This window comes from Egretta garzetta, unplaced genomic scaffold (genome assembly GCF_000687185.1).
Source record: "Egretta garzetta isolate BGI_Z169 unplaced genomic scaffold, ASM68718v1 scaffold33, whole genome shotgun sequence".
Classification (NCBI taxonomy): Eukaryota; Metazoa; Chordata; class Aves; order Pelecaniformes; family Ardeidae; genus Egretta; species Egretta garzetta.
Genome location: NW_009259250.1, coordinates 1,416,404 through 1,436,054, shown reverse-complemented (window position 1 = coordinate 1,436,054; position 19,651 = coordinate 1,416,404). Strand labels below are relative to the sequence as shown.

The following is a 19,651-nucleotide window of genomic DNA, read 5'->3' as shown; positions in this document are numbered from 1 at the left end:
ACATAAAATGCAGTAGGCAGAGAAAGCCTGCTTGGCAAAATTGACTCCCATAGAATCAGAAAAGGTAAATGAAGTACGGCAGGGGAACTGAGGGAGGAAAACATGAGAAATGCAGAAACAGCAAACATATGGGGTATCCAAACTGAGAAAAAAAAAAGGGAAGATACGGTAGTGCAGAAGCAGACAAAAAAATAGATCCTATTTTCTGTTCCACAATTCCTCCTGCACTTGGTTCTTAAATAACTCTTAGTGTTGTTTAATAAATTCACTGTTAGTTTTTCCAGGTTTACATAACTTGGCATTATGTAATTTTTTTTTTCACTTTTTTCAGATGCACCTGAGAGCTGATGGATCTAGGAGGTACCCTGGACGCGTTTTGCAGTAAGAACAAAGTCAGAAAGTGAAAACATGCGTATCTAACAGTTAAAATCTGTGCCCAGGGAGCAGGGGATCTGCATTCACTTTGCCTGTGCTGGGTTATTGGACAAATAACATTATTATACTGAGCATCAAGGCTATCAACTAAGTTAAGTTTAAAATACTGTATAGTAAATCAGAATCCAATGTTATTAACACTCTGACCAAAGACTTTGATGCGAGAGAGGTGGCTGGACAGTTATGCCCTATGTATAGAGAGGCCGTAGAGAGACATACTCATTCCCATGCTTACCAAGGAGCCAAGCTCGCCAGCAACGCAGGTACAGGTGCTCAACATAAAAAAATTGCTAATCCTTTACCCTAATTAGCCATATAAAATGAGTCTTGAAGCTTGATACTTGCTCAAACTTCCTTTCTTTAAGGAAGAGCTGTAGGAGGAAGCTATAAAAATCCAAGTGGGCTAATGCTCTGGATTTAGACACAGAAATAGTGTGTTTGGATAGTCACACAATGACTAAATTACACAGGGGCTCCTATGGCCCAGGTATCTGTATCCAGCTCATCCCCTATGGCTGAGGCAGGCAGGTGAGTGCTGTGGGCACCTAAAAAGGCAGCGGGTAACCTTCACTCAAAGCCTCTGTACAGAAGCTGAGCTTTGTTTTAGGAGAGCAAGGAGAAAGGCCCTGGAACTGCCAAACCATTAAGAAGCTGCTCACAGCCTCTGGAGCCTAATAATTTTAAGGACTTTCAATGCTAAGGTCTTCAAACATTGTTCTTTGCTGCACAAACACTTATCAGCTGCTTAGGCTTTTTTTGGAGGACCCATGAATTCAACTGTGAGACTCCAACTGAATCATCTGCGATAAAACTGTAGGTACAAGCAGATTCCCCACGTTACCTCTCAAATAGGAGGCTAGACTAGAGACCTCCTGAGGTCCCTTCCACCCAGAACTATCCTACGGTTCTGTAAGGAGGGAATAAACCAGCAATTTGATCTCAAAACAGCATTGGGAGACATGCAGTATGCTCTCTGAAAGCTTGTCATTGGATAATTTGTGATAAAATAAGAAATTCATGGCCTTCACACCACCCAACAGCTGTTAAATGTCCATTTGTTGAACTATAACTTTCCTAAGCTCATATGCTACCGCTACGCCCTCTTACTCTGTCCTGAAAGGCCACCAGTGGACTTGACAATGGTGGTCTGGCATTAGGTCTGGCTGTAGAGCTCAGCTAGGCTCAGCTCAATGGCTGAGCTCTTTAGCTCATTACTGCTTTTTCCCATCCTCCTGCAAACCGAGGCGTTTGCCATAAAAAGTGAGATTTGTGTTATATAACTGTTCCACACACCGGACCTCTTCTGTAGTAGGAGAAAAGTGTGATTACTGTCACAAATATAGGTAGCTGTGGCAGGACAGTCTCTGGTGTGCCAGGAACAGTGCTCCTGGCGGCCGGGCACAGGGACAGGAGGGAGCAGAAGAACTGGGATGGAGATTTCTCCTTCCCATTGCATGATGCCCAGCACATGCCCTGTCCCTGCCACCACTGCTGTAGCGCTGAGTTGTCACTGGCAGGATGTGTCCTACGGCCACCTCTGCTCCGCACAAGACAGCGGAGGCACCGGCATTCAGCCCTCTGCTCCCTTCCCACTCCCTGCATTGCCCTTGGAGCCCATTTAAAGCAGATTAGCCTGGGCCAAGCTGGCACCCGGGGCCACCATGGCTTTTGCTGCCACCTGTCCTTGCCCCAGGGATGCGAAGAGAGGTGGATGGCCCTGGCAGGGCAGCCGCAATCATCCCCCATCACCATGCAGGGAGCCCCGCTCTTGGCACAGCCTGGCTGTCCCAAGCTGGCTGCACAACAACGGCTCTGGGCAAGGGTCCGTGGGCCACCCCTGGGTGCTGGCAGCAACCCAGAGAGGTGTATGGGGAAAGCTTGAGTACTCCAGAGACCCAGTAAAGAGTTTTGTTACAAAGCTGTCCTAACTCACTGGCTTGGAGGGAGCTCCATAAAAGCACTGAGCAGAGCTAAGCTCCTAAATCTTTCGCAGAAACAAGCACGGCGGGGCCAGGGGGGTTGCTCAAGTCTTGAAGTGGCACTGGAGGCAACAGTACAAAACATTTGAGAAAGGTGTGGAGCGCTTTGCTCTGGACACAGCTCCCTTGCTTTCAACAGCCGTGCACTGGCTGGACACCCTGCCATACCACCGGGGCCACCCTGGAGAGGATGCGATGGGTGGTCCCTGCAAAAAACCCCACACAGTGATTTTGGGCAGATGCTTGCACAGGCAGGTGCCATTCCCCAAGGAGCTCATTGCAGCAGGGCAGCCTGGCCCCACCAGGGTCTCCCACAGCTGGGAGCTCCCAAAACACCGGTTCCCAGAGGAGACCCATGCAAACAGCCGAGAGCACTGAGGGATGCTGCTGAGCGGTGCCTGGCAGACATTGGTCACGCTGCTCCTTTCCACCCCCTCTCCTTCCCCGGGGCACGACAATGACCACGCAGGAGAGTCCTCTCAGTGTGACAGAAAATGCAATTGAAAAATAAAGTCTTTTCTGTCTCCTTCACCTTCCCACATATCTTGTACATAAAAGCCAAATCATTACCCTAGAGACTAATAATATGGTAATTGTAACATTTGCGATCTGGGAATTTCAGGATGTTTACTGAAGAAGTTATTATTTCACTGTGAAATTGCTACCATGCATTCTTTAAGATTCCCTAGAGAGCTGAGCGCAAGCTCAAAGAATACAGAACAGAGGATTTTTTGTCCTGGCATGTGACATGTCTAGTTAGGAGACGCCCACCGGCTCCCCTTTACCTTGTTGTCTTCGCTCCAGCTCCGTTTCCAGAGAGGCAGGGGTGGAAAGTGAGCTGCCAGTACCCATCAGCTGGGGAGTGAGAACTCTCTCATTTTATTTTCAGCTGCTGGCCACCTGCTAAGCCACAGAAATGCTGCCTTCAAACACCAGCGAAAGACTTTGAAAATAAAGGGGGATGGCTCTAATCTCCATCGTGCTGCCGCAGCGACTTCCCTGAAATAGGTGCTTTCATCACAGGGATCACAGCTGCGGCCAGGGGGAGAGCCGCTTTACTTTTTCTTTCTGTCTTTGGTTTGGTTTGTTGGTTTTGTTTTTTTTTTTGTTTGATCGTCAATGTGTAAGTTCAAAACCCAGTTTGCTAGTTGCTCTGTGGCACCAGGGTTGGAGGTGGCTGGTGGGGAGGACCTGCAGAGGGAGCTGGAAACCTTGGGGTGACGGCGCAGTTGCTCCAGCTCTGGGACGTGGAGGGGCACCGGCAGCCTCCCACTGCTCTGGGAGGCACCATCTGAACCTCTGCTTGGAAAGAGAAGGTCTAGCAGAGCTCACCACCCTGGGGATGCTCCAGTCTTCCCAAAACAGCGGCACGAGCGAGGCTGCTTCTCCCTTCCATCACCAAAACAGAACCCAGCAACACTTTCCTTCTGGACTAAATCCTCTTTTTGCCTCAGTCCCAACCACAATATATCTGTTCCCATTTCAGGCACTTTAAAAGAAAGCAAGCATGGGGTGTGTGTATATATATATATATATATGCTTTCAAAAGCCAGGAAAGACAAAATGCTTCCTGAAAATCAGAGCTCAGGGCCCCTGGCGGGGCAGTGGGGGGGAAGGCAGAGCACCTGCACATCTCTCTGCGAGCTCCAGCTACCCAGCTCCGGGACGCCCAACCACGGGCTGCCCGGCACCTCTGGCTGCAGCTTAGGACCTGCATGCATGAATCCCCCTTCTCACAGTGACATGCCTCTTTTCAGCTTTGCTCCACCCTCTTCAGGCTCAGCGCTGGTTTCTTTATGTACAGAGCCTGGTTCGGAGGTGGCAATTTTCTGTGCAAGGACCCAGTTAATGCATCACCTGGCCTTTAGAAGAACATGTTACCTGCTACTTTTTTCTGGGCAGTCCTCACTGGATAAGAATTACATGTACACTCCCCAAACAGCTATTTGCATGTGTACTCTCAGTTCTTTGGAAAACATCGGGCAATTGGAAAGCAAGTAGTTATGCTCTGTGAGACAGCAATAAATACGTTTTTTTCCACATCTATGCTCCCCAATGCAATTACATGGGTTTTCATTAGTAAAAAAACAGGCTGACAGCTCCCAAATCAACAGGCAATTCCACTGGCAAATGAAGGCTTGAAGCCTTTGAAGTTAATTCAATGTCTCTGAAGTCCAGCAGATGTAAAGTTCCCAAATATTCCCATCTGTGCTCTGCCTAGTTTGTTTTCTCCATCCGCAGTGTTGCAACACAGTTATGGTCATGCAGTGAAGACTGTAAAACTATCATGGCCAGGAGAAGAGCAAGCTTTGGACAAAATTCTTTCTAATCATTGCATCCCTTTAATGCATTCCTTCTGAAATGCTACAGGAAAGGCTGGAGATGTGCGCTGAACACGCAGCCAGTCTGCTACACTCCGACAGACCATTCACCGATGCTTGAGCACACGACAGGTTGCCCATGGAGCTGAAGCTATGGCTTTGTATGCACAGATCAGGACATAGCTTTGGCTGCACTACCTGATGATGCTACCAGGTACTGGCATGAGATCATTAGAAGGCCCAGCCCCTTGAGCCATACACGCTTTTCTACTGACCTCTGTGTATTGCTGAATTACGTTTTCAGGAGTCGGTCCAAGGAAGACATAGAAGTCAAGGATCCCTCCAATAGTGCGGAAAGTTAGGGATGGATTTGGACTCAGAGAAACATCTGAAGGGAAAAAAACAGGCTCTCAATACAAACTAGCTCTGCATTATGCATGGGACCGCTTCAAAGCTGCATCGGGGAGGTTCAGGCTTGACATGAACAGGCTGCCCAGGGGGGTTGTGGAGTCTCCTTCTTCGGAGAAATTCAAAACCTGCCTGGACGATGTCCTGTGCAACCTGCTCTAGGTGAACCTGCTTTAGCAGGAGGGTTGGCCTAGATTATCTCCTGAGGTCCTTTCCAACCCTTGCCATTCTGTGTGATTAGGAAGCATTTCTTTACCAGGAGGGTGGTCAAACCCTGGAACAGGCTTCCTAGAGAGGTGGCCAATGCCCCAAGCCTGTCAGTGTTTAAGAGGCATTTGGACAATGTCCTTAATAACGTGCTTCAACTTTTGGTCAGCCCTGAATTGGCCAGGCAGTTGGACTAGATGATTGCTGTAGGTCCCTTCCAATGATCTATCCTATTCTACCCTAGATGGGCTCTTCTGTGCCTGAATGTGTCCCCAGGCAGAGGTGGCTACACGTTCGAGTAACTACCTGATGCCTTGTGGGTGGAATGGGACGAGCAAACAGGACCTGTACATAGGCTAGCCATTGGCCAGTGTTTCTGTAATCTCTGCTTTCAAGATCAGCATTGTGCAGCAATAAATCACAGAAAGCCACACAGAGTAGATTGCACAGATCCATTTGTCTCAGTTTCATTTATATAAAAAGGAACCACAAGCTTGTGTTTAGGCTTCCTCTATGCTATTTTAATCTTCTTATTGGAAGTCATTGCCTGACAGGGGAAAATTATTTTATAGACTGAGTGAAGATTCCCCTTTTCTGAAATTATACCACTGGTTTAATACAGTAAGGTGACCATGGCAACGCACAAAACTATTCTCCGTAGACAGAAGATAGGACTAACTTAAATTGATTTGATTCAGTTATGCCAATGCCAGAGGAAATTTCTTCCACCTTCTCTTTTCCCTATATGTATATCTATTTTCAAAAAAAAAATTAATCATATATTTTCACTGAAAATACCTTACCTTGTTAAACAGCCATTCTAATGAAATCCTTTGAAAACTTTATGGTAATTCCTGGAACTTCAGTTATAGAACAGTCACTCATATTTGTACCATGTTGAAAAAGAAATCAGCAAAATGGGGGTTTTATTTACTAATTTACCATCTTTCTATATGCGGTCCATATAGGGAATCCATATATCTTTTTACCTTGTGCATTGGAGTTCAGAAGGAGAACACCATGGGCATTGGAGTCAGCTTCTACACACATATAGAAAGGATGAACTCCATAGAGGTTGGCAAATGACTGAAACATAAAGAGCAATTTAGGTATGGCTTCACTTTGCTATGTTTCACCATTTTTGTCAGCTAGGTACATATTCAAAGGCAAGGAAATAAATTCATTCATAGTTAGAGACTTGTTTTGAAAGGTTGGGGATTTTTTCATCTGAACTGGTGGGAAGTCACATTGATAGAAGAGAGTTATTTTTTTCTACCTCAACACAGTGTTTCTTATTAGTCTCCCTGAGTTAAACTCTCCATATCCTGCCAAACCTTCCAAAATGGCATGGGTAAGAAATACTTTGCTAATTAAAACAGACTCATCAACCACTGACCCTAGTTTAGCCAAACATCTAATGAGTCCTGCTGACGTCCAGCTTGTTTGAATGAACAGGGATTGATCCAACATGAAATTAAATGCTTTCCTGAACCAGGATCTTGGCACACAGAATAGTTTTTCTCTGAAAACTAACTGCACTGTGAGAAAGCTGCTGATGAAAGGCTTCGAAGTCCCCTCAGAATGACTCATGGTTTTGCCATTTAATCAAAACTGAAGATACCGGCAAAACCTGTGACATTCCATGTTTGCCATTAATTCACATTAGCGGTGTTACCGTACAGAGAGAGGTGCTCCCTTGGCAAAGCGGTACCTCACGACCTCCGTTTTGTGATGCACGTTTATGACAAAATGTTGCATGAGGTGAATTACCGTTGGTGCTACAAAATCCATGCTGTGTTTGAAGGACGGGTGCTCGTGTTCACCAAACCCATAGACCGAAGTGGATGGCACAGTAGTTGTGATCTGAAGATACTGGTTGGAGAAAAACAGATCAACCAGGGGGCTGTCCCACCTGCGACAAATAGAGGGAGATGTGATTTGTTTGCTTATCTGTGGTATGCACAATATTAAGTTCACACCTGGCTATTTTACTTTTTCTGTATTTTGGAGAGTAACAATATTAAAAAAACATTAAATTCTGTGCATGCCTCTAACATGCTTAACCTAACACACATTAAATTCATCTTGCGATGGCTGCAGACATCTCATCGACTCACACAATAAAATGCATGGGTATAATTTTGAAAAGAACAGCTAAAATAAGAGAAGACACTATCTATAATCCTATTACCAAAATAAGTGGTTGCTTGTGCTATTTCTATGACAACCAACGGGGCAGGCTAAAAATTGTTATTACGCAGTGGGGTTCAGAATCCTTAATGAGAACAACACTTAGTTGTTATCAGTTTTTACTTTTTAATGTTTTGCTGGATCAGGACCCGAATATTCTTGTTACCCCAACTTTATGCAGGTGCCTAAAGCAGAGGGACAGCTTCCTCTGCTTGGCTGAGATGTTTTTGTGGTGATGACTCTCCTGCCTCGCTCACCAGCTTAATGCTTTTATTTCTATTGAATCATCTGTGGACACAGGCTCACATTTTAATTAGGTGTTACATTCTGTTTCCTATCTCTAATGCTATAATGAGCTGCAAGCTAGATGGAGGAGAACATAGTCAAGCTGTGGAGAAGTGTTTCATTAATGGTACTGTGTATGCCATGAGTACCACATTTAGATAGCACCCTCTCGAGCCTTGTTTAACCATGAATTTGTTACAGCTAATTAAAACAAATGAGCCAAAGCCATAGAGCATAGAAGTGGCATAACTCTCCTTTTAATGGTCTTTTGTCAATGATTTTGACAAAATTAAATGGTTGATCAAATTGACCGGTAAATCAGAGAAGTGCAAGATGGGCTGTGTCAGAAGGGAGTGGTGCTACCCCTGCGAGGGGAGCTCTCCCTGCGAGCCCTGGCTGCCACCCCTGCTGCTGGCACCCCTGCCTGGGGACAAGTCCCCACTGCTGGGAGGACTGGGAGGGCACCGCCACTCCCACCCCGCCGGCCTCGGGCAGCTCTGCTCTCCCCACCGCGAGCAAGGACAGCCACACACAGGGATGCCCAGAGGCAGAGCCAAGGCACCCTCCTGCCTCCCCATGCAAAAGGCAGGCACAAGCCATCCCTCAAGTGTCCTAGACAAGTCCTAAGTCAAGCACCTGTACTGGAGGGTCTGAAAAGGTCTATTTGGCCTTTCTCACAAGCAGGAAAAGTAGGAATTTGTATTTAAGTCTTGATTTGGTTGTTTGCCAGCAGCAGCTCTCCCTCCCTTCCATCATCTCCTCCACCTACACACAGTACTGAATAAGGTTATTTTCTTACAGGAAGGTTAATGCACGCAAAATATCCCTGAGAATCAGATCCAGCCCTCGGCAAACAGAGGCCTTTCTGCAAGAGGCTGCTGCTCTGTAGGAACGGGGATGGGCTCCGGAGCTATATTCCTGTCCAAAGGAGCGCCGTCACGTAGCTCTGCTCTCTGCCAAGGCAGGCTCGGTCACTGCTCTGAGCAGACCACAGGGTTATGCAAAAAGCAAAGGATGCCAGAGGGGAAATGCTTTGGGAAGAGCTTAAGTATCTGTCCTAACTCATTGAGCACTCTCCATGATGTCTGTTCAGAGGACATGAGGCTTTGTACGTTCATGGTACCCACATTACAGCACTGACATTTCCCATCGTGAGAGCAATTAGTGTTACCATGGCATTAAAAGTGCTCCTTCTGCTCAGCAAGTCCTCTCCCTGCCCAGGAGGGTCACTGGGGTGGTACAAACCGCAAGCCTAGGAACAGCCCCTCTGCCCCACCACATCCTTAAATGGCACAGACAAACCGTTTCATACCTCATGGGTTCCCTTGGGCCACTGTCACGTACTCAACTTCTGCATGGCACTGCCAAAACAGCATCCCTCTCTGCACCCCTCCACCACTCAGCTCCTGGGGGGGGTTCCACTCCCACCAGCACAGCTCCCTGTGCTGTGCTGGCAGCCACCAACCTCCATCAGCCTCTTCTTGCGCTAGACCTCCGCTTGCCAGAACGGCCATGCGCTAAATATAGCATTAACTATGACATTAAAAGTCTGGTAATGACTCTCTCTTTTTTCCAGGCACCAGTATGTCTTCTCCATCTGAAGGAAAGCAGGGACAGGTTTTCCCCGGGCGCCTCTCCCTGCCTGCACTCCCAAGTGGCTGCCCTCGTGCTCCGCAGCGCCCCATGGTAAGCTGTTGTGCTACTTCGCGTGTTTGCTTGTGTTGTGTTGGCAAGGAGCAATCCTTTAAATGAAAAAAAGTGATGTCTGTCATTCCTTAAACACTTGGAGACAATAAAAGGAACTGTTATATTTCTCCCACCTCCCCTCCTGCTGGTTTAAAGCGGATAGAAGGAACAAAACAGGAGGGAGCATAAAATGACGCCATGTGCCGCATGAATTTGCATGGTTCTCCTCCAACAGTCCCACAAACCATAACAGTGCTGTGGTGGGCAACAGAAAGGATCTAAAAATCTAAAAAATCTAACATTACAGCTGAGCAGTTGTTCACTGTTGAACATTCAACCCCTTCCAGCAGTTAAACATGGCAAAGCCTGTGAAGTCCAGAACCCCTTTCTTTGCACAAGAGGTAATAGCTGCACGTGGGCTCGCTGCTGAAAGCCCTGACCCTTTAGTGCCTCTGTGGTGGGAACACGCTTGCCTGTGGAAATACAGACTGGCCTCCCCACACGTCTGCCCAGCCCCTTGCCTGCTGCCCGTCGGGGAGATCCGACTGATAAAAGCAAGTGTTTTCTTCCAAATACCATGCACTGTACTCAAGAGTAGACCTCGCTGGTTTTTAACCTCACATCAAGATAAAGCCCTGACCCTTTAGTGCCTCTGTGGTGGGAACACGCTTGCCTGTGGAAATACAGACTGGCCTCCCCACATGTCTGCCCAGCCCCTTGCCTGCTGCCCGTCGGGGAGATCCGACTGATAAAAGCAAGTGTTTTCTTCCAAATACCATGCACTGTACTCAAGAGTAGACCTCGCTGGTTTTTAACCTCACATCAAGGAAAAAAAAAAGGAGGAATGATTCAGGATTGAAAAGGTCTGTGTGAAAATGAACATTTCTGGCCAGCAAGTGAACCAGTCTCACATCCAGCAGTCAGCCCTCAGGCCACCGGCACAAAACACAGCTACGGTGGGACCAGGGAAGTAGCATGAAAGGGAGGTGGGTAGGCAGATGGATGAAACACCCTGTTCACGTTGAAGGTGTAGTTTGTGACTAACACTGTCAGGACGTTTGAGGGGGATGACTAAAAGGCAGCATGAAATGGTTTTCAGAACCATACGGACTGGACATGACGATTCACCTGGCCGAATGACATGGCTCTGCAGTTTATCGGAGAAGGGAAGTAGCATGAAAGGGAGGTGGGTAGGCAGATGGATGAAACACCCTGTTCACGTTGAAGGTGTAGTTTGTGACTAACACTGTCAGGACGTTTGAGGGGGATGACTAAAAGGCAGCATGAAATGGTTTTCAGAACCATACGGACTGGACATGACGATTCACCTGGCCGAATGACATGGCTCTGCAGTTTATCGGAGACCAATAACCCCAGTGTCTGCAGCGGCCCGGAGCACTGACTCTCACCTGCCATGAGCACGCAGCTGGTGGCACACGCTGAGAGGTCTTATGAAACCTCCAGAATCAGAAGACTTGGGACATGTATATGATACACCATTAAGACATGCAGAAGACATTATTTGGACATTCAAAAATCACTTTAGGTTGGGAGATGGGGTTTTTTTCTTCTTGTTGCAATGAATCCAAGAGAAACGAGCTCGTTACTTTAAGGTGTGAACAGCCATCCCACTCATTCGCTCGGAGAAAACATCCTCTCTAACATCTGCTTTTTGTGGCCTCCAGGCCCTTTGGAAACCGTAGCCTTGTGAAAGGGAGCACTCCGTATCTATTATCTGTGTGCAAATTCAGGTGGAAACTTCACATGTCTACCAGAAAAATGGGTTTAAGCGTCCTGGCAGAGCTTTAGCATACCACTTCAGAGAGCATGGGCTATCGCTGTATGCACAGGCTGCCTATAAAGCAGTAAAGCACCTTAGGGACTAAGGAGTATAGGTCCTATTTTCAAAAGAACCTCAAATATACTTGGCCCCTGACTCACCCCACTTGAGCTGCTGGGGAGCATCAGCTTAGGAGCCTCGGTCTCCATGATTTTCCATTGCTCTCAGATTGCTGAAAAATGTTTCTCACAACAGCTGTATTCCCTATTAGCTGTAAGTCTTGGGGCACCACTGGACTGCAGAAGGTACACTAAGAATGAACTTTTATATGCTTATCTTACTTTTAAGGTGATTTGTCAAATAGTTGGAGAAAGTCAACGTGAGTAACCAACAGATTTTCCATAAACATGACATTTTAAAAGAAGGAATTGCAGTTATTTACAGTTATTGACACAGTTCTGCTCTACTTCTACTGAATTCATCGTCATGGTATCAGGGCATCTTCTATAAGTGGCTGGATATACAATGCTTCATTTTGGTTCTGAAAAACACTTGGATAAGTGATGTACCTACAATACTTCTTGTCTACATAACATAAATCTTAATGATTAGAAGACTAAAATAATGGCTCTTATAAACTAGGAGCAAACCCAAGCTACCCATGATGCACACAATTTGCTCCTGTTGCTTTCAGCAAAATTGCAGTTTAAGACAATAGCGTTATAAATCATTCTAATAGCCTTGCCTATGTAAAAATGTCTTCATGGTAAGTGGCGTCTGTGCTTACTACCAGAATCAATAAAAGAGGCAGCTGAACTCTGCAGCAGCCTTTCTGGAAATTAGGGAAAATCTTGATTAGATTTTGGTTCTTTGCGCTGTATCTTCCCAAGTGTGATAGCAAACGAGGTATTCCAAAATCTTAATAGAGAGAAAGGAGCACTTATCTGGCTTGGGAAAAATGTTCTGCCTTCCATTAATTCGTATGACATCATGAAGGAAAACTCAGTTGGATAACAGATATTAAAGTGGAGAATCAAATCAATAGTCCATCCCTCTGTAGCCTGTGTCCAGCAATGGCCCAGGCCAGATATCACAGAGGAAGGCATAAGATGGCACTTAGAGCCAGCAATAATCTGCTTATGGAGGAAGTTTCTGGCTGTTTTCATAGAATTAGCTTATGTTGTGTAACATGGAGACAAAAATAATTGGGGATTTTTTTTTTTTCTACAGATGATTTTTTTATTATGCGTGAATGTGCATCCTGCTACGGCTCCCGTGTCAGTACAGCCCTGGGGCAACGAGTCTCACAGAGTAATCACACACTGCAAAATGAGGAGATGTCTTTGTTGTTTATCTCTGCCTTAAAGCAAACACTTCCCGGCCTTTTACTCTCTGTTCTTGAGGAAATCTATGCTTTCTTGAAGCCTTCATGCTTGCACTCGATGCCACCTCCTCCAATGGTTGCTGCTGTTAGCGGCAGCAGCAGAAAGGAGAAGAAGACTCAACCTGAGAGCACGTGGCACTGAATTACGCAGAGGCTCTGTTTGGCTCCCTCGCCTGCCTTATTACAACCCAATATTTTCTCTCCTGTTTTTATTACTGTAGGGCCCTGGCCAACAACGGGCCTGTTTCCCAGTAGAGCTGCAAGATCAGCTAGGATAGCGTGAGTGAGGATTTATTAACCTAAAGCCGATTATAAATTTCTCAACAAAGCTTTTTGCCACTGATCACTCCAGTTTGCCAACACAGGTATTTTCCAAGCACCATGGGAGTGGGGAGAGGTTCCCCACAGCCTCTGCTGCCCCACGAGGCTGGTAGTTTGGGAGGTTCACCTCCGGGGCTGGAGACTCAGGCCCCAGGCCCCAGGCCCAGTCCCTCATGGTTCAGATCTAAGACTTGCAGCCTTAAATCAGATGCAAGTTTGGGTCACATCCCAGGAAAAATGGAAAACACCTGATATCTGTATGGGAGTGGGGGCTCTGCCTGCCTCTGGTCTCATCTGACCTCTTCAGCACCTCACCAGCCAACGCATGGAGGTGGCAATTCTTCACCCCCATGGCTTTGGAGAGCTGCTGGCATGGGGAAGGACCTTCCCTGGCCACCAGTGAAATAGCAGGAGCTTGGGAGAGGGTAAAGAGGGGCAGGAGCAGGCAGGGCTGGGTTGGGACAGAGAGAAAAGGGCAGCAGTGGAGGAGGAGGAGAGAGGTAAAAGGGAGGAAGCCAAGAGGCATTTCCAGGAGGAGAAAGGGAGGCAGCCTAAGAGCTCCTGGTCCCGGAGCCCCCAACAGCACCTGGATCATTTCCCTGCACGATCCCGTCTAATTTTCGCCCCATGCAGGCAAAACAGCGGCTGTCGCCTGATTACCTCGGAGCAAGCTGAAAATGTAGCGGGACTTGGCCTTTTATTCTTGTTCCTGGCTCCACGTGAGGTTTTCAATCAGCTGTTAATGGCTCTCCCCTCACATAATTCATTCCTCTCCCCTGTAATTGTGATTACATGGAGCCCTGAGTTTGTCTTGCCCTTCTTGAGCCAGCGCTTGGGTAGCTTGGCTATGGCAAAGGCTCCTCATGCGCAGCGAGCGGGAGAAACGCCTGCAAAGCACATTTAGGAATACCTCAGAATCTCCACTACCTCTCGTCTGCAACATTTCCAACGTGGTATTAAGTCGTTCCTCATGAGGAGGAAGCTTTGTGCGTATGAATGGCAGGGCTGGGACAGGGTTTTACACCAAGCAGGCAGATGGGGAGCCTGTCATCAGCTGCCCCATCGCTGCAAAGTCTGCGGCACAAGAACACAGACAGTGGGATAGACTGCACCACGGAAAGGAGGGAGAGAAATACAAATATGGAATTTCAAAGAACAACCCAAACCCATACCGTATTTCTGCTTGGGACAGGCTGCTGCCTCCCCACATGGGCTGTCAGCTGTGCCAGAGCACACTGGGGATCGTGAGGGATTTTAGGCTTTTCTTGGGGGGTGGGTCATCCAGCAGCATGAAGCTGCTGGTGAGGGATAAGGAGCATCATGTAAAATAGATTTATGTGGATTTGGGATTGGTTTACAATGAGAAAGCTTTCCTCAGAGACATTAGAAAGGTCCAGCAGAGCACCTGGACCTGGTTTGGTGTAGACACGAGTTATTATCCGCTCACACCTGGGGAGCGCAACTGCGGCGCCTGTTGAAGAGGCTTTATTTGCACACATCAACTGTTCTGAGCAATATTTGTGTGCACATGAAGATTAATGATTGATTCAGCTGTTCGTTCAGGCAGCAAGGCCATGGCCATTCGCATCTTAAAATAGGAGACTGAAGTCCCCCAGGTGTTACGTGCTGGCCTGTTCTCAGGGATGTTTGCCTATGGGACCTGCCCTGACCTGGCACAGCCAGAGACCCCACCAGCTGTGCAGCTCAGCACCTGGCCCCAGGTGTGCTGAGTGCCCTGGAGCCACAGCTCCCACCTCTGGAAGGAGCCAAAAGCAAAAGTCTTGGGTTTTAGCACCTTCTCTGCAGACTGCACCTGGGACAGGGACGAGGAGACAAGGCAATGAAGACGATGCTCCACAGCAGCTCCTGCTGAGCCCTTGCCGCAGCCACAGAGCACACTCAGACCCACCTCCCATGTGTCCAAACCTGCCTTCGGGCAGGTTGAACTAACATGAAAATCTACTTCACATGCCAGATGCCACTGGTGCTCCCCTGGACCCAGCCAGTCTGTACCGCCACCAGTGGGGATGCTCCTGTAACGCTACTTGCTGAGGGTTCATCCTCCCCAGTCGAGCAAATGCAGCAGCCCACGGCTTTTAGGTCAGGATATATAACTTGCTTTCATGTTTCGAAAGATTTCCATCTGCACAGCTCTTTTGGTGGCTAACGAGGTTGCAAATCCCTGTGAGTCAGGCTCTGGATGTATCCCTGAGCATCTGCATTCACTCTGATGGGATGGACTGGCAAGCCCATGCAAAGGGAAGCATTTTTGCTCCTCACACGTGGAATTTATCTCCAAATATGATTCAGCTGTGAGAGGAATGGCTCCCTACCGGGATGTGATCCTTCAGTCTATAAGTACCGGCTGTGCCATTTCACATGAAACAAAAATTCCCAGGAACATATAATTTCCCTTTCTATATGCAAAATCCCACATCTCTGCTGATGAGAATCTTTTAGTAGCAGCACTGCCGTTGTTTACAGGATAAAACCCCATTAACCACACATTATATTCACGTGCAATTTCCTTTTTAGAGGTCAGTTGAGTTTCAGGAGAACTCCTTTACCTGCCTGGAGGAAGTGTGCGCTTTTCCAGCGGCGATGCTCGATAGCAGAGCATCGCTGCCGCGCGCTGTGCCGATGCTACTGACCAAGACTGCCCTCTACCTCCCCAGGCTCTGCAGCACATCGCTGCTGCACCCCACGCCTGTGTCGCTGCTGAGTGCAGATTTTGGGGGACACGGGGGTGCCCCACTGCCAGGGCCAGCAAATGTGCGCTCCTAGCAACCTGCTCAGCAGGGACCGTCTTGTGCCCCTCTGCCTCTCGGTGAAGTCGTGCCTGTGGCAGCTCAGCAGATCAAACCCTGCATCTGCTTCATGGCAGGCTCCTTCCCTTAACGGGGATGTCCCAGGTTTCAGCATGCCCTGACTAACCAAGCCTAAATCCTTGGGTTTTGAACGTAGATGAGGAGAACCGAATGGGAATGGGCCATGAGCTACCCGCTTGCCACGTCTCGTCACCTCTTACATCACCATTCCACTTAATGAGCCTTTACAAAAATCTCTTATTACAAGGAGAAGAAAATTGGGCCCACTGTTTTCACAAAGCTGTTAAGTCTAACAAGGAATTAGATTATTTTTAGCAGAGTAATCCATAATACATTCATTTAAATAGCCTGCGAAAAGAAAACGTTACAGAAAGGCTGTGACATGTGGGAAAAGAGATGCCACAAGATTGTAATTTAAAAGGATGGGCAGCTAATTAAAAAAAAAAAAATTAACAGTGTGGTGGTTCCCTCTGCAGACTCAAACCATTCTAGAGGCTGTATTGTCTCGCTTGCATCACACATGTTAAGCCATCCTCACTTTGCCCACCAAGATAATGCTTGTATTTTGAGTCTGTTTAACAAAGAGTTTCTTGGAAGGGGGGAAATCTGAGCTGATTTTTTAATTTCTTGTTTTGGGGTTAGATTTTCTAATGCATGAAATGAACCACTTGGATCCCAATGACCTTCTGGGAATGTGCTTGCACTAGCGGTGGGGTGCAAGATGGGCAGAGCTGGTGCTGAGGACCCAGAGGCCACACATGTGTCAGGGGCTTGCTCTGAAGCAGCCCGTTAGCAGCTGAAGCGCACCGCGCGTGTTCCCGGAGCACACCTCCTGGTCAGGGTGACCTGGAAGGGACCTAATCCATGCTCCTCAGGACCACCTCAAGGTCAGCCAACACGTAAGAGGTGGGTATAGTCAGGAGATTCACATCAAAAGGTGCTGCTGATCTGAGTTAAAATGCTAATATAAACATAACCACAGCCTGATACGAACAGTACCCATACTTCTATGTTCTGTGCATCTCCTTCGCCCACCTGAGTCAAGCGGTGATGACCCAGAGCAGTCTGTAACACTGTCATTTGTCACCGCAGAGAGCCAGAGACTGCTGCTAACCCCATGCTGTAGCATCCCCAGATGCCACAGACAGGAGTGCACCTTGATTGGGATGCAGGGAGCTGCTCCTTTCAAAAGACTCTCTTGCTATTTAGCAGCATGTGATGGCGGAAGCCAAGAAAATGGGAAATTATGACACCTGATGGCATTTGCTGGTGAGGAGAGCTTTTGCTGAACTTACAGAACGAGCTTGAGGATACAGCCGGTAGTTTTGCAGATGACAAACTAGACCCACTGACGACCTTCACTGAAATCACTGGAAATTAGAGGCTTACTGGCTCTGTGGCTTTGAGCTTCAGTTTCCTAGGCTCCATCTTGGAGAGTGTCAGGAGATTTCTGACATATTTAAACACCCCAAATTTCAGAAAACTTAGTTCAGCGCTTTCATGAGTTGAGTCTACTGGCAGCCCAAGAAGTGACACTGTAGCCTCTAAAGTTGACTTGCTTAATAATCTTTCCTGCATGCATGTACATATTCTCCCATTATACAGGCACATACTTTTATTAATAATGAGTGTTTTCCAGGGGCGAGGCATAAATCTGTATTTATGCCACGTGCAGTTTGTGCTTGAGCCTGTATCACACAGACCAAAGCAATAGGGTATGAGGAAACAGTGCTTGCCCCATCACTGTTAATTTCTGCGAAAAGCAACGATAATGATATCTGGTACTCACAGCACTGTGCCGGTGCTTTTCCTCTTGATTCTGAAGTGTGAGGAGTCACCTGTGAACTCCACGTCGTAGCTGGCCTCATCGGCAGCAACCCCTGGGGAGTCGATCTTGAGCGGGACTTCAAACCGCTGCCTGTTGGGGTCGTAGAGCTAAAGCGAGGCAAGGAGGACCCAGGTCAGCTCGTTGATTAGCATGCATTGCTTTGGTTAAATGATTCCCCCCTCCCAAAATACTCACCCTGAACCGGAGTCTGTCCCTTGTCTGGAACTCCACTTCCAGGACAACAGGGGAGATGTCATTTCCGAAGAGGGACAAGGCCTGGCGCTTGTTCAGCATTACCCTGCGGCAGAAACACGCGCTGCCGCCCACCACCACCGCCCACTGCCTGTGAGCACCCTGGCGTGGCAGGCGGGAATAGCTTGGGTATTCTACCTCCGTTTTTTAGGAATGAATCATTGATTTATCGAGAGAAATAATCTCCAAGGTTAGCTTAGGCTCTCCTTGCTGTTAATGGATAAAATAGGTAATCTTGAAGCAAGCAGACCTCACAGTCTACCGGGACACAGCTCCCAGGCTGGGAGGGACCGCCCTGTGCCAGCGCCTGATTTCCTCATGGGGGTCACAGCGTGAGCGCAGGACCCCAACTCTGCATCCCTTACAGGTGGTGAAACCCAGCCGTTATCCTCCTGGTCGCAAGCTGAGCGGGTGGTGGCAGAGCAGCCTGGGGAAGGTCTTGGGCGAGCTGCCCCCGGGGCGGCAGCAGAGGTCCCCGGCTGCAGCAGTGAAAAAGCCGCGTATGCTTACCTCCAGCCTTTGGCTGTCTTCTCGGTGTTGCCACCCAGGGAGTAGCCATAGGGACTGTCCTCAGGGAAGAAGCACCAGGGAGCGTTGGCCACATCGGTGGGGCACCAGGCGCAGCCCCGCGCCTCGCAGGCCTCCTGGGAAGCGCCCGGCTGGGGGTGGCAGTCGATGCGCCCCTCCACCCCCAGAGCCCCGGCACACCGCCCGTCCTGGCTGGAGCCGAGGCACCCACCTAGAGCTGGACCCAGGGAAGGAGCCGTCAGAGCAGCAGAGAACCGCATTAAAAAACCCCATACTGCAACGTTCCTTAGTTACCCTTCTTTTCTGTTGTGTTCTTTTCCCCATTTTGGGGGTAATACGCACACTTCTTTTGACCCAGCTGATGGCAGGGCAGCAAGCCTGCTCGTGACCAAGAGCAACCGGTTTCTTTGATAAGCCAAGGCAGCGGGTCCGTGGTGTTCAGTGCTCAGAGCTGGAGCACAGCTTGCTTGAAATGCTCATGGGAAGGTAAAGAGCAGGCTCGTGGAACGGCTGCCGCGGCGCGAGAGCAGCACCGCAGGCGAGCTGAGCAGGGGGCCTGCCTCGGTGAGGGCTGGAACTGCTGCAGATATTAAAATAGGGCAGTTTCTGTACACCTATTCTCCCTCGTGTTATACGCAGACGTTATCTATATAGAGAGATACAAATACGTGAAATCAGCAGGCACCTGTACGATATATGTAAGTATAAAAATACTGATTACATAGATGCTTGTATTAGGCTGCATTTCTATATTCTATGCCTACTACATCTATGTAGCATTAGCAGTTTGTGTTCATACAGGTATGGTTATGAGTAAAGGGAAAATGCCAGCAGTAAAAGAAAAGGCACAAATTAGTCGTTCGCAGAATCACTCTGACAAAAACCTCTTAGGAAGGTGCTAAATATTTTCCTTCCTGCAGGTCGAGCCCTGTGGTCTCCCCACGCCAAGCGAGCCTCCTGAGAGCAGGGCGCTGGCTCCCTGCTCTGCTGGCAAAACGCTCTGTTATCAAATATTCTTAAAGGGAGCAGGCGTACCACAGGCAGCATACTTATTTTGAAGTTAACTTATGTCATTTTAGTCATTACAGCAATGTTCAAAGATTAAATCTGCTTGAAAGATAATTGCTCTTTTCCATAAAATGACTAACACCTCTTCTCTAATTTTTTTTTTTTTTTTTTTTTAATGGGGACTTTTTTTGTCTTGAAAGTTTAAAATGGG

The 19,651-nt window shown here is 47.9% G+C and overlaps 1 protein-coding gene across 1 annotated transcript in view; it reads right to left on the bottom strand.

Annotated features, from left to right (window-relative positions):
* LOC104123798 (sucrase-isomaltase, intestinal) overlaps window positions 1-18,692 on the bottom strand; it is a 55,987-nt gene extending 37,295 nt beyond the window's left edge. The window contains exons 1-6 of the mRNA XM_035891688.1: window positions 18,415-18,692; window positions 17,848-17,995; window positions 17,614-17,759; window positions 7,121-7,262; window positions 6,340-6,436; window positions 5,011-5,123 (exon numbers count right to left, since the gene is read on the bottom strand). Coding sequence (XP_035747581.1) covers window positions 5,011-5,123; window positions 6,340-6,436; window positions 7,121-7,262; window positions 17,614-17,759; window positions 17,848-17,995; window positions 18,415-18,692 — 924 coding nt within the window. The remainder of the gene's footprint in view (window positions 1-5,010; window positions 5,124-6,339; window positions 6,437-7,120; window positions 7,263-17,613; window positions 17,760-17,847; window positions 17,996-18,414) is intronic.
* Between the last annotated feature and the right edge of the window lie 959 nt (window positions 18,693-19,651).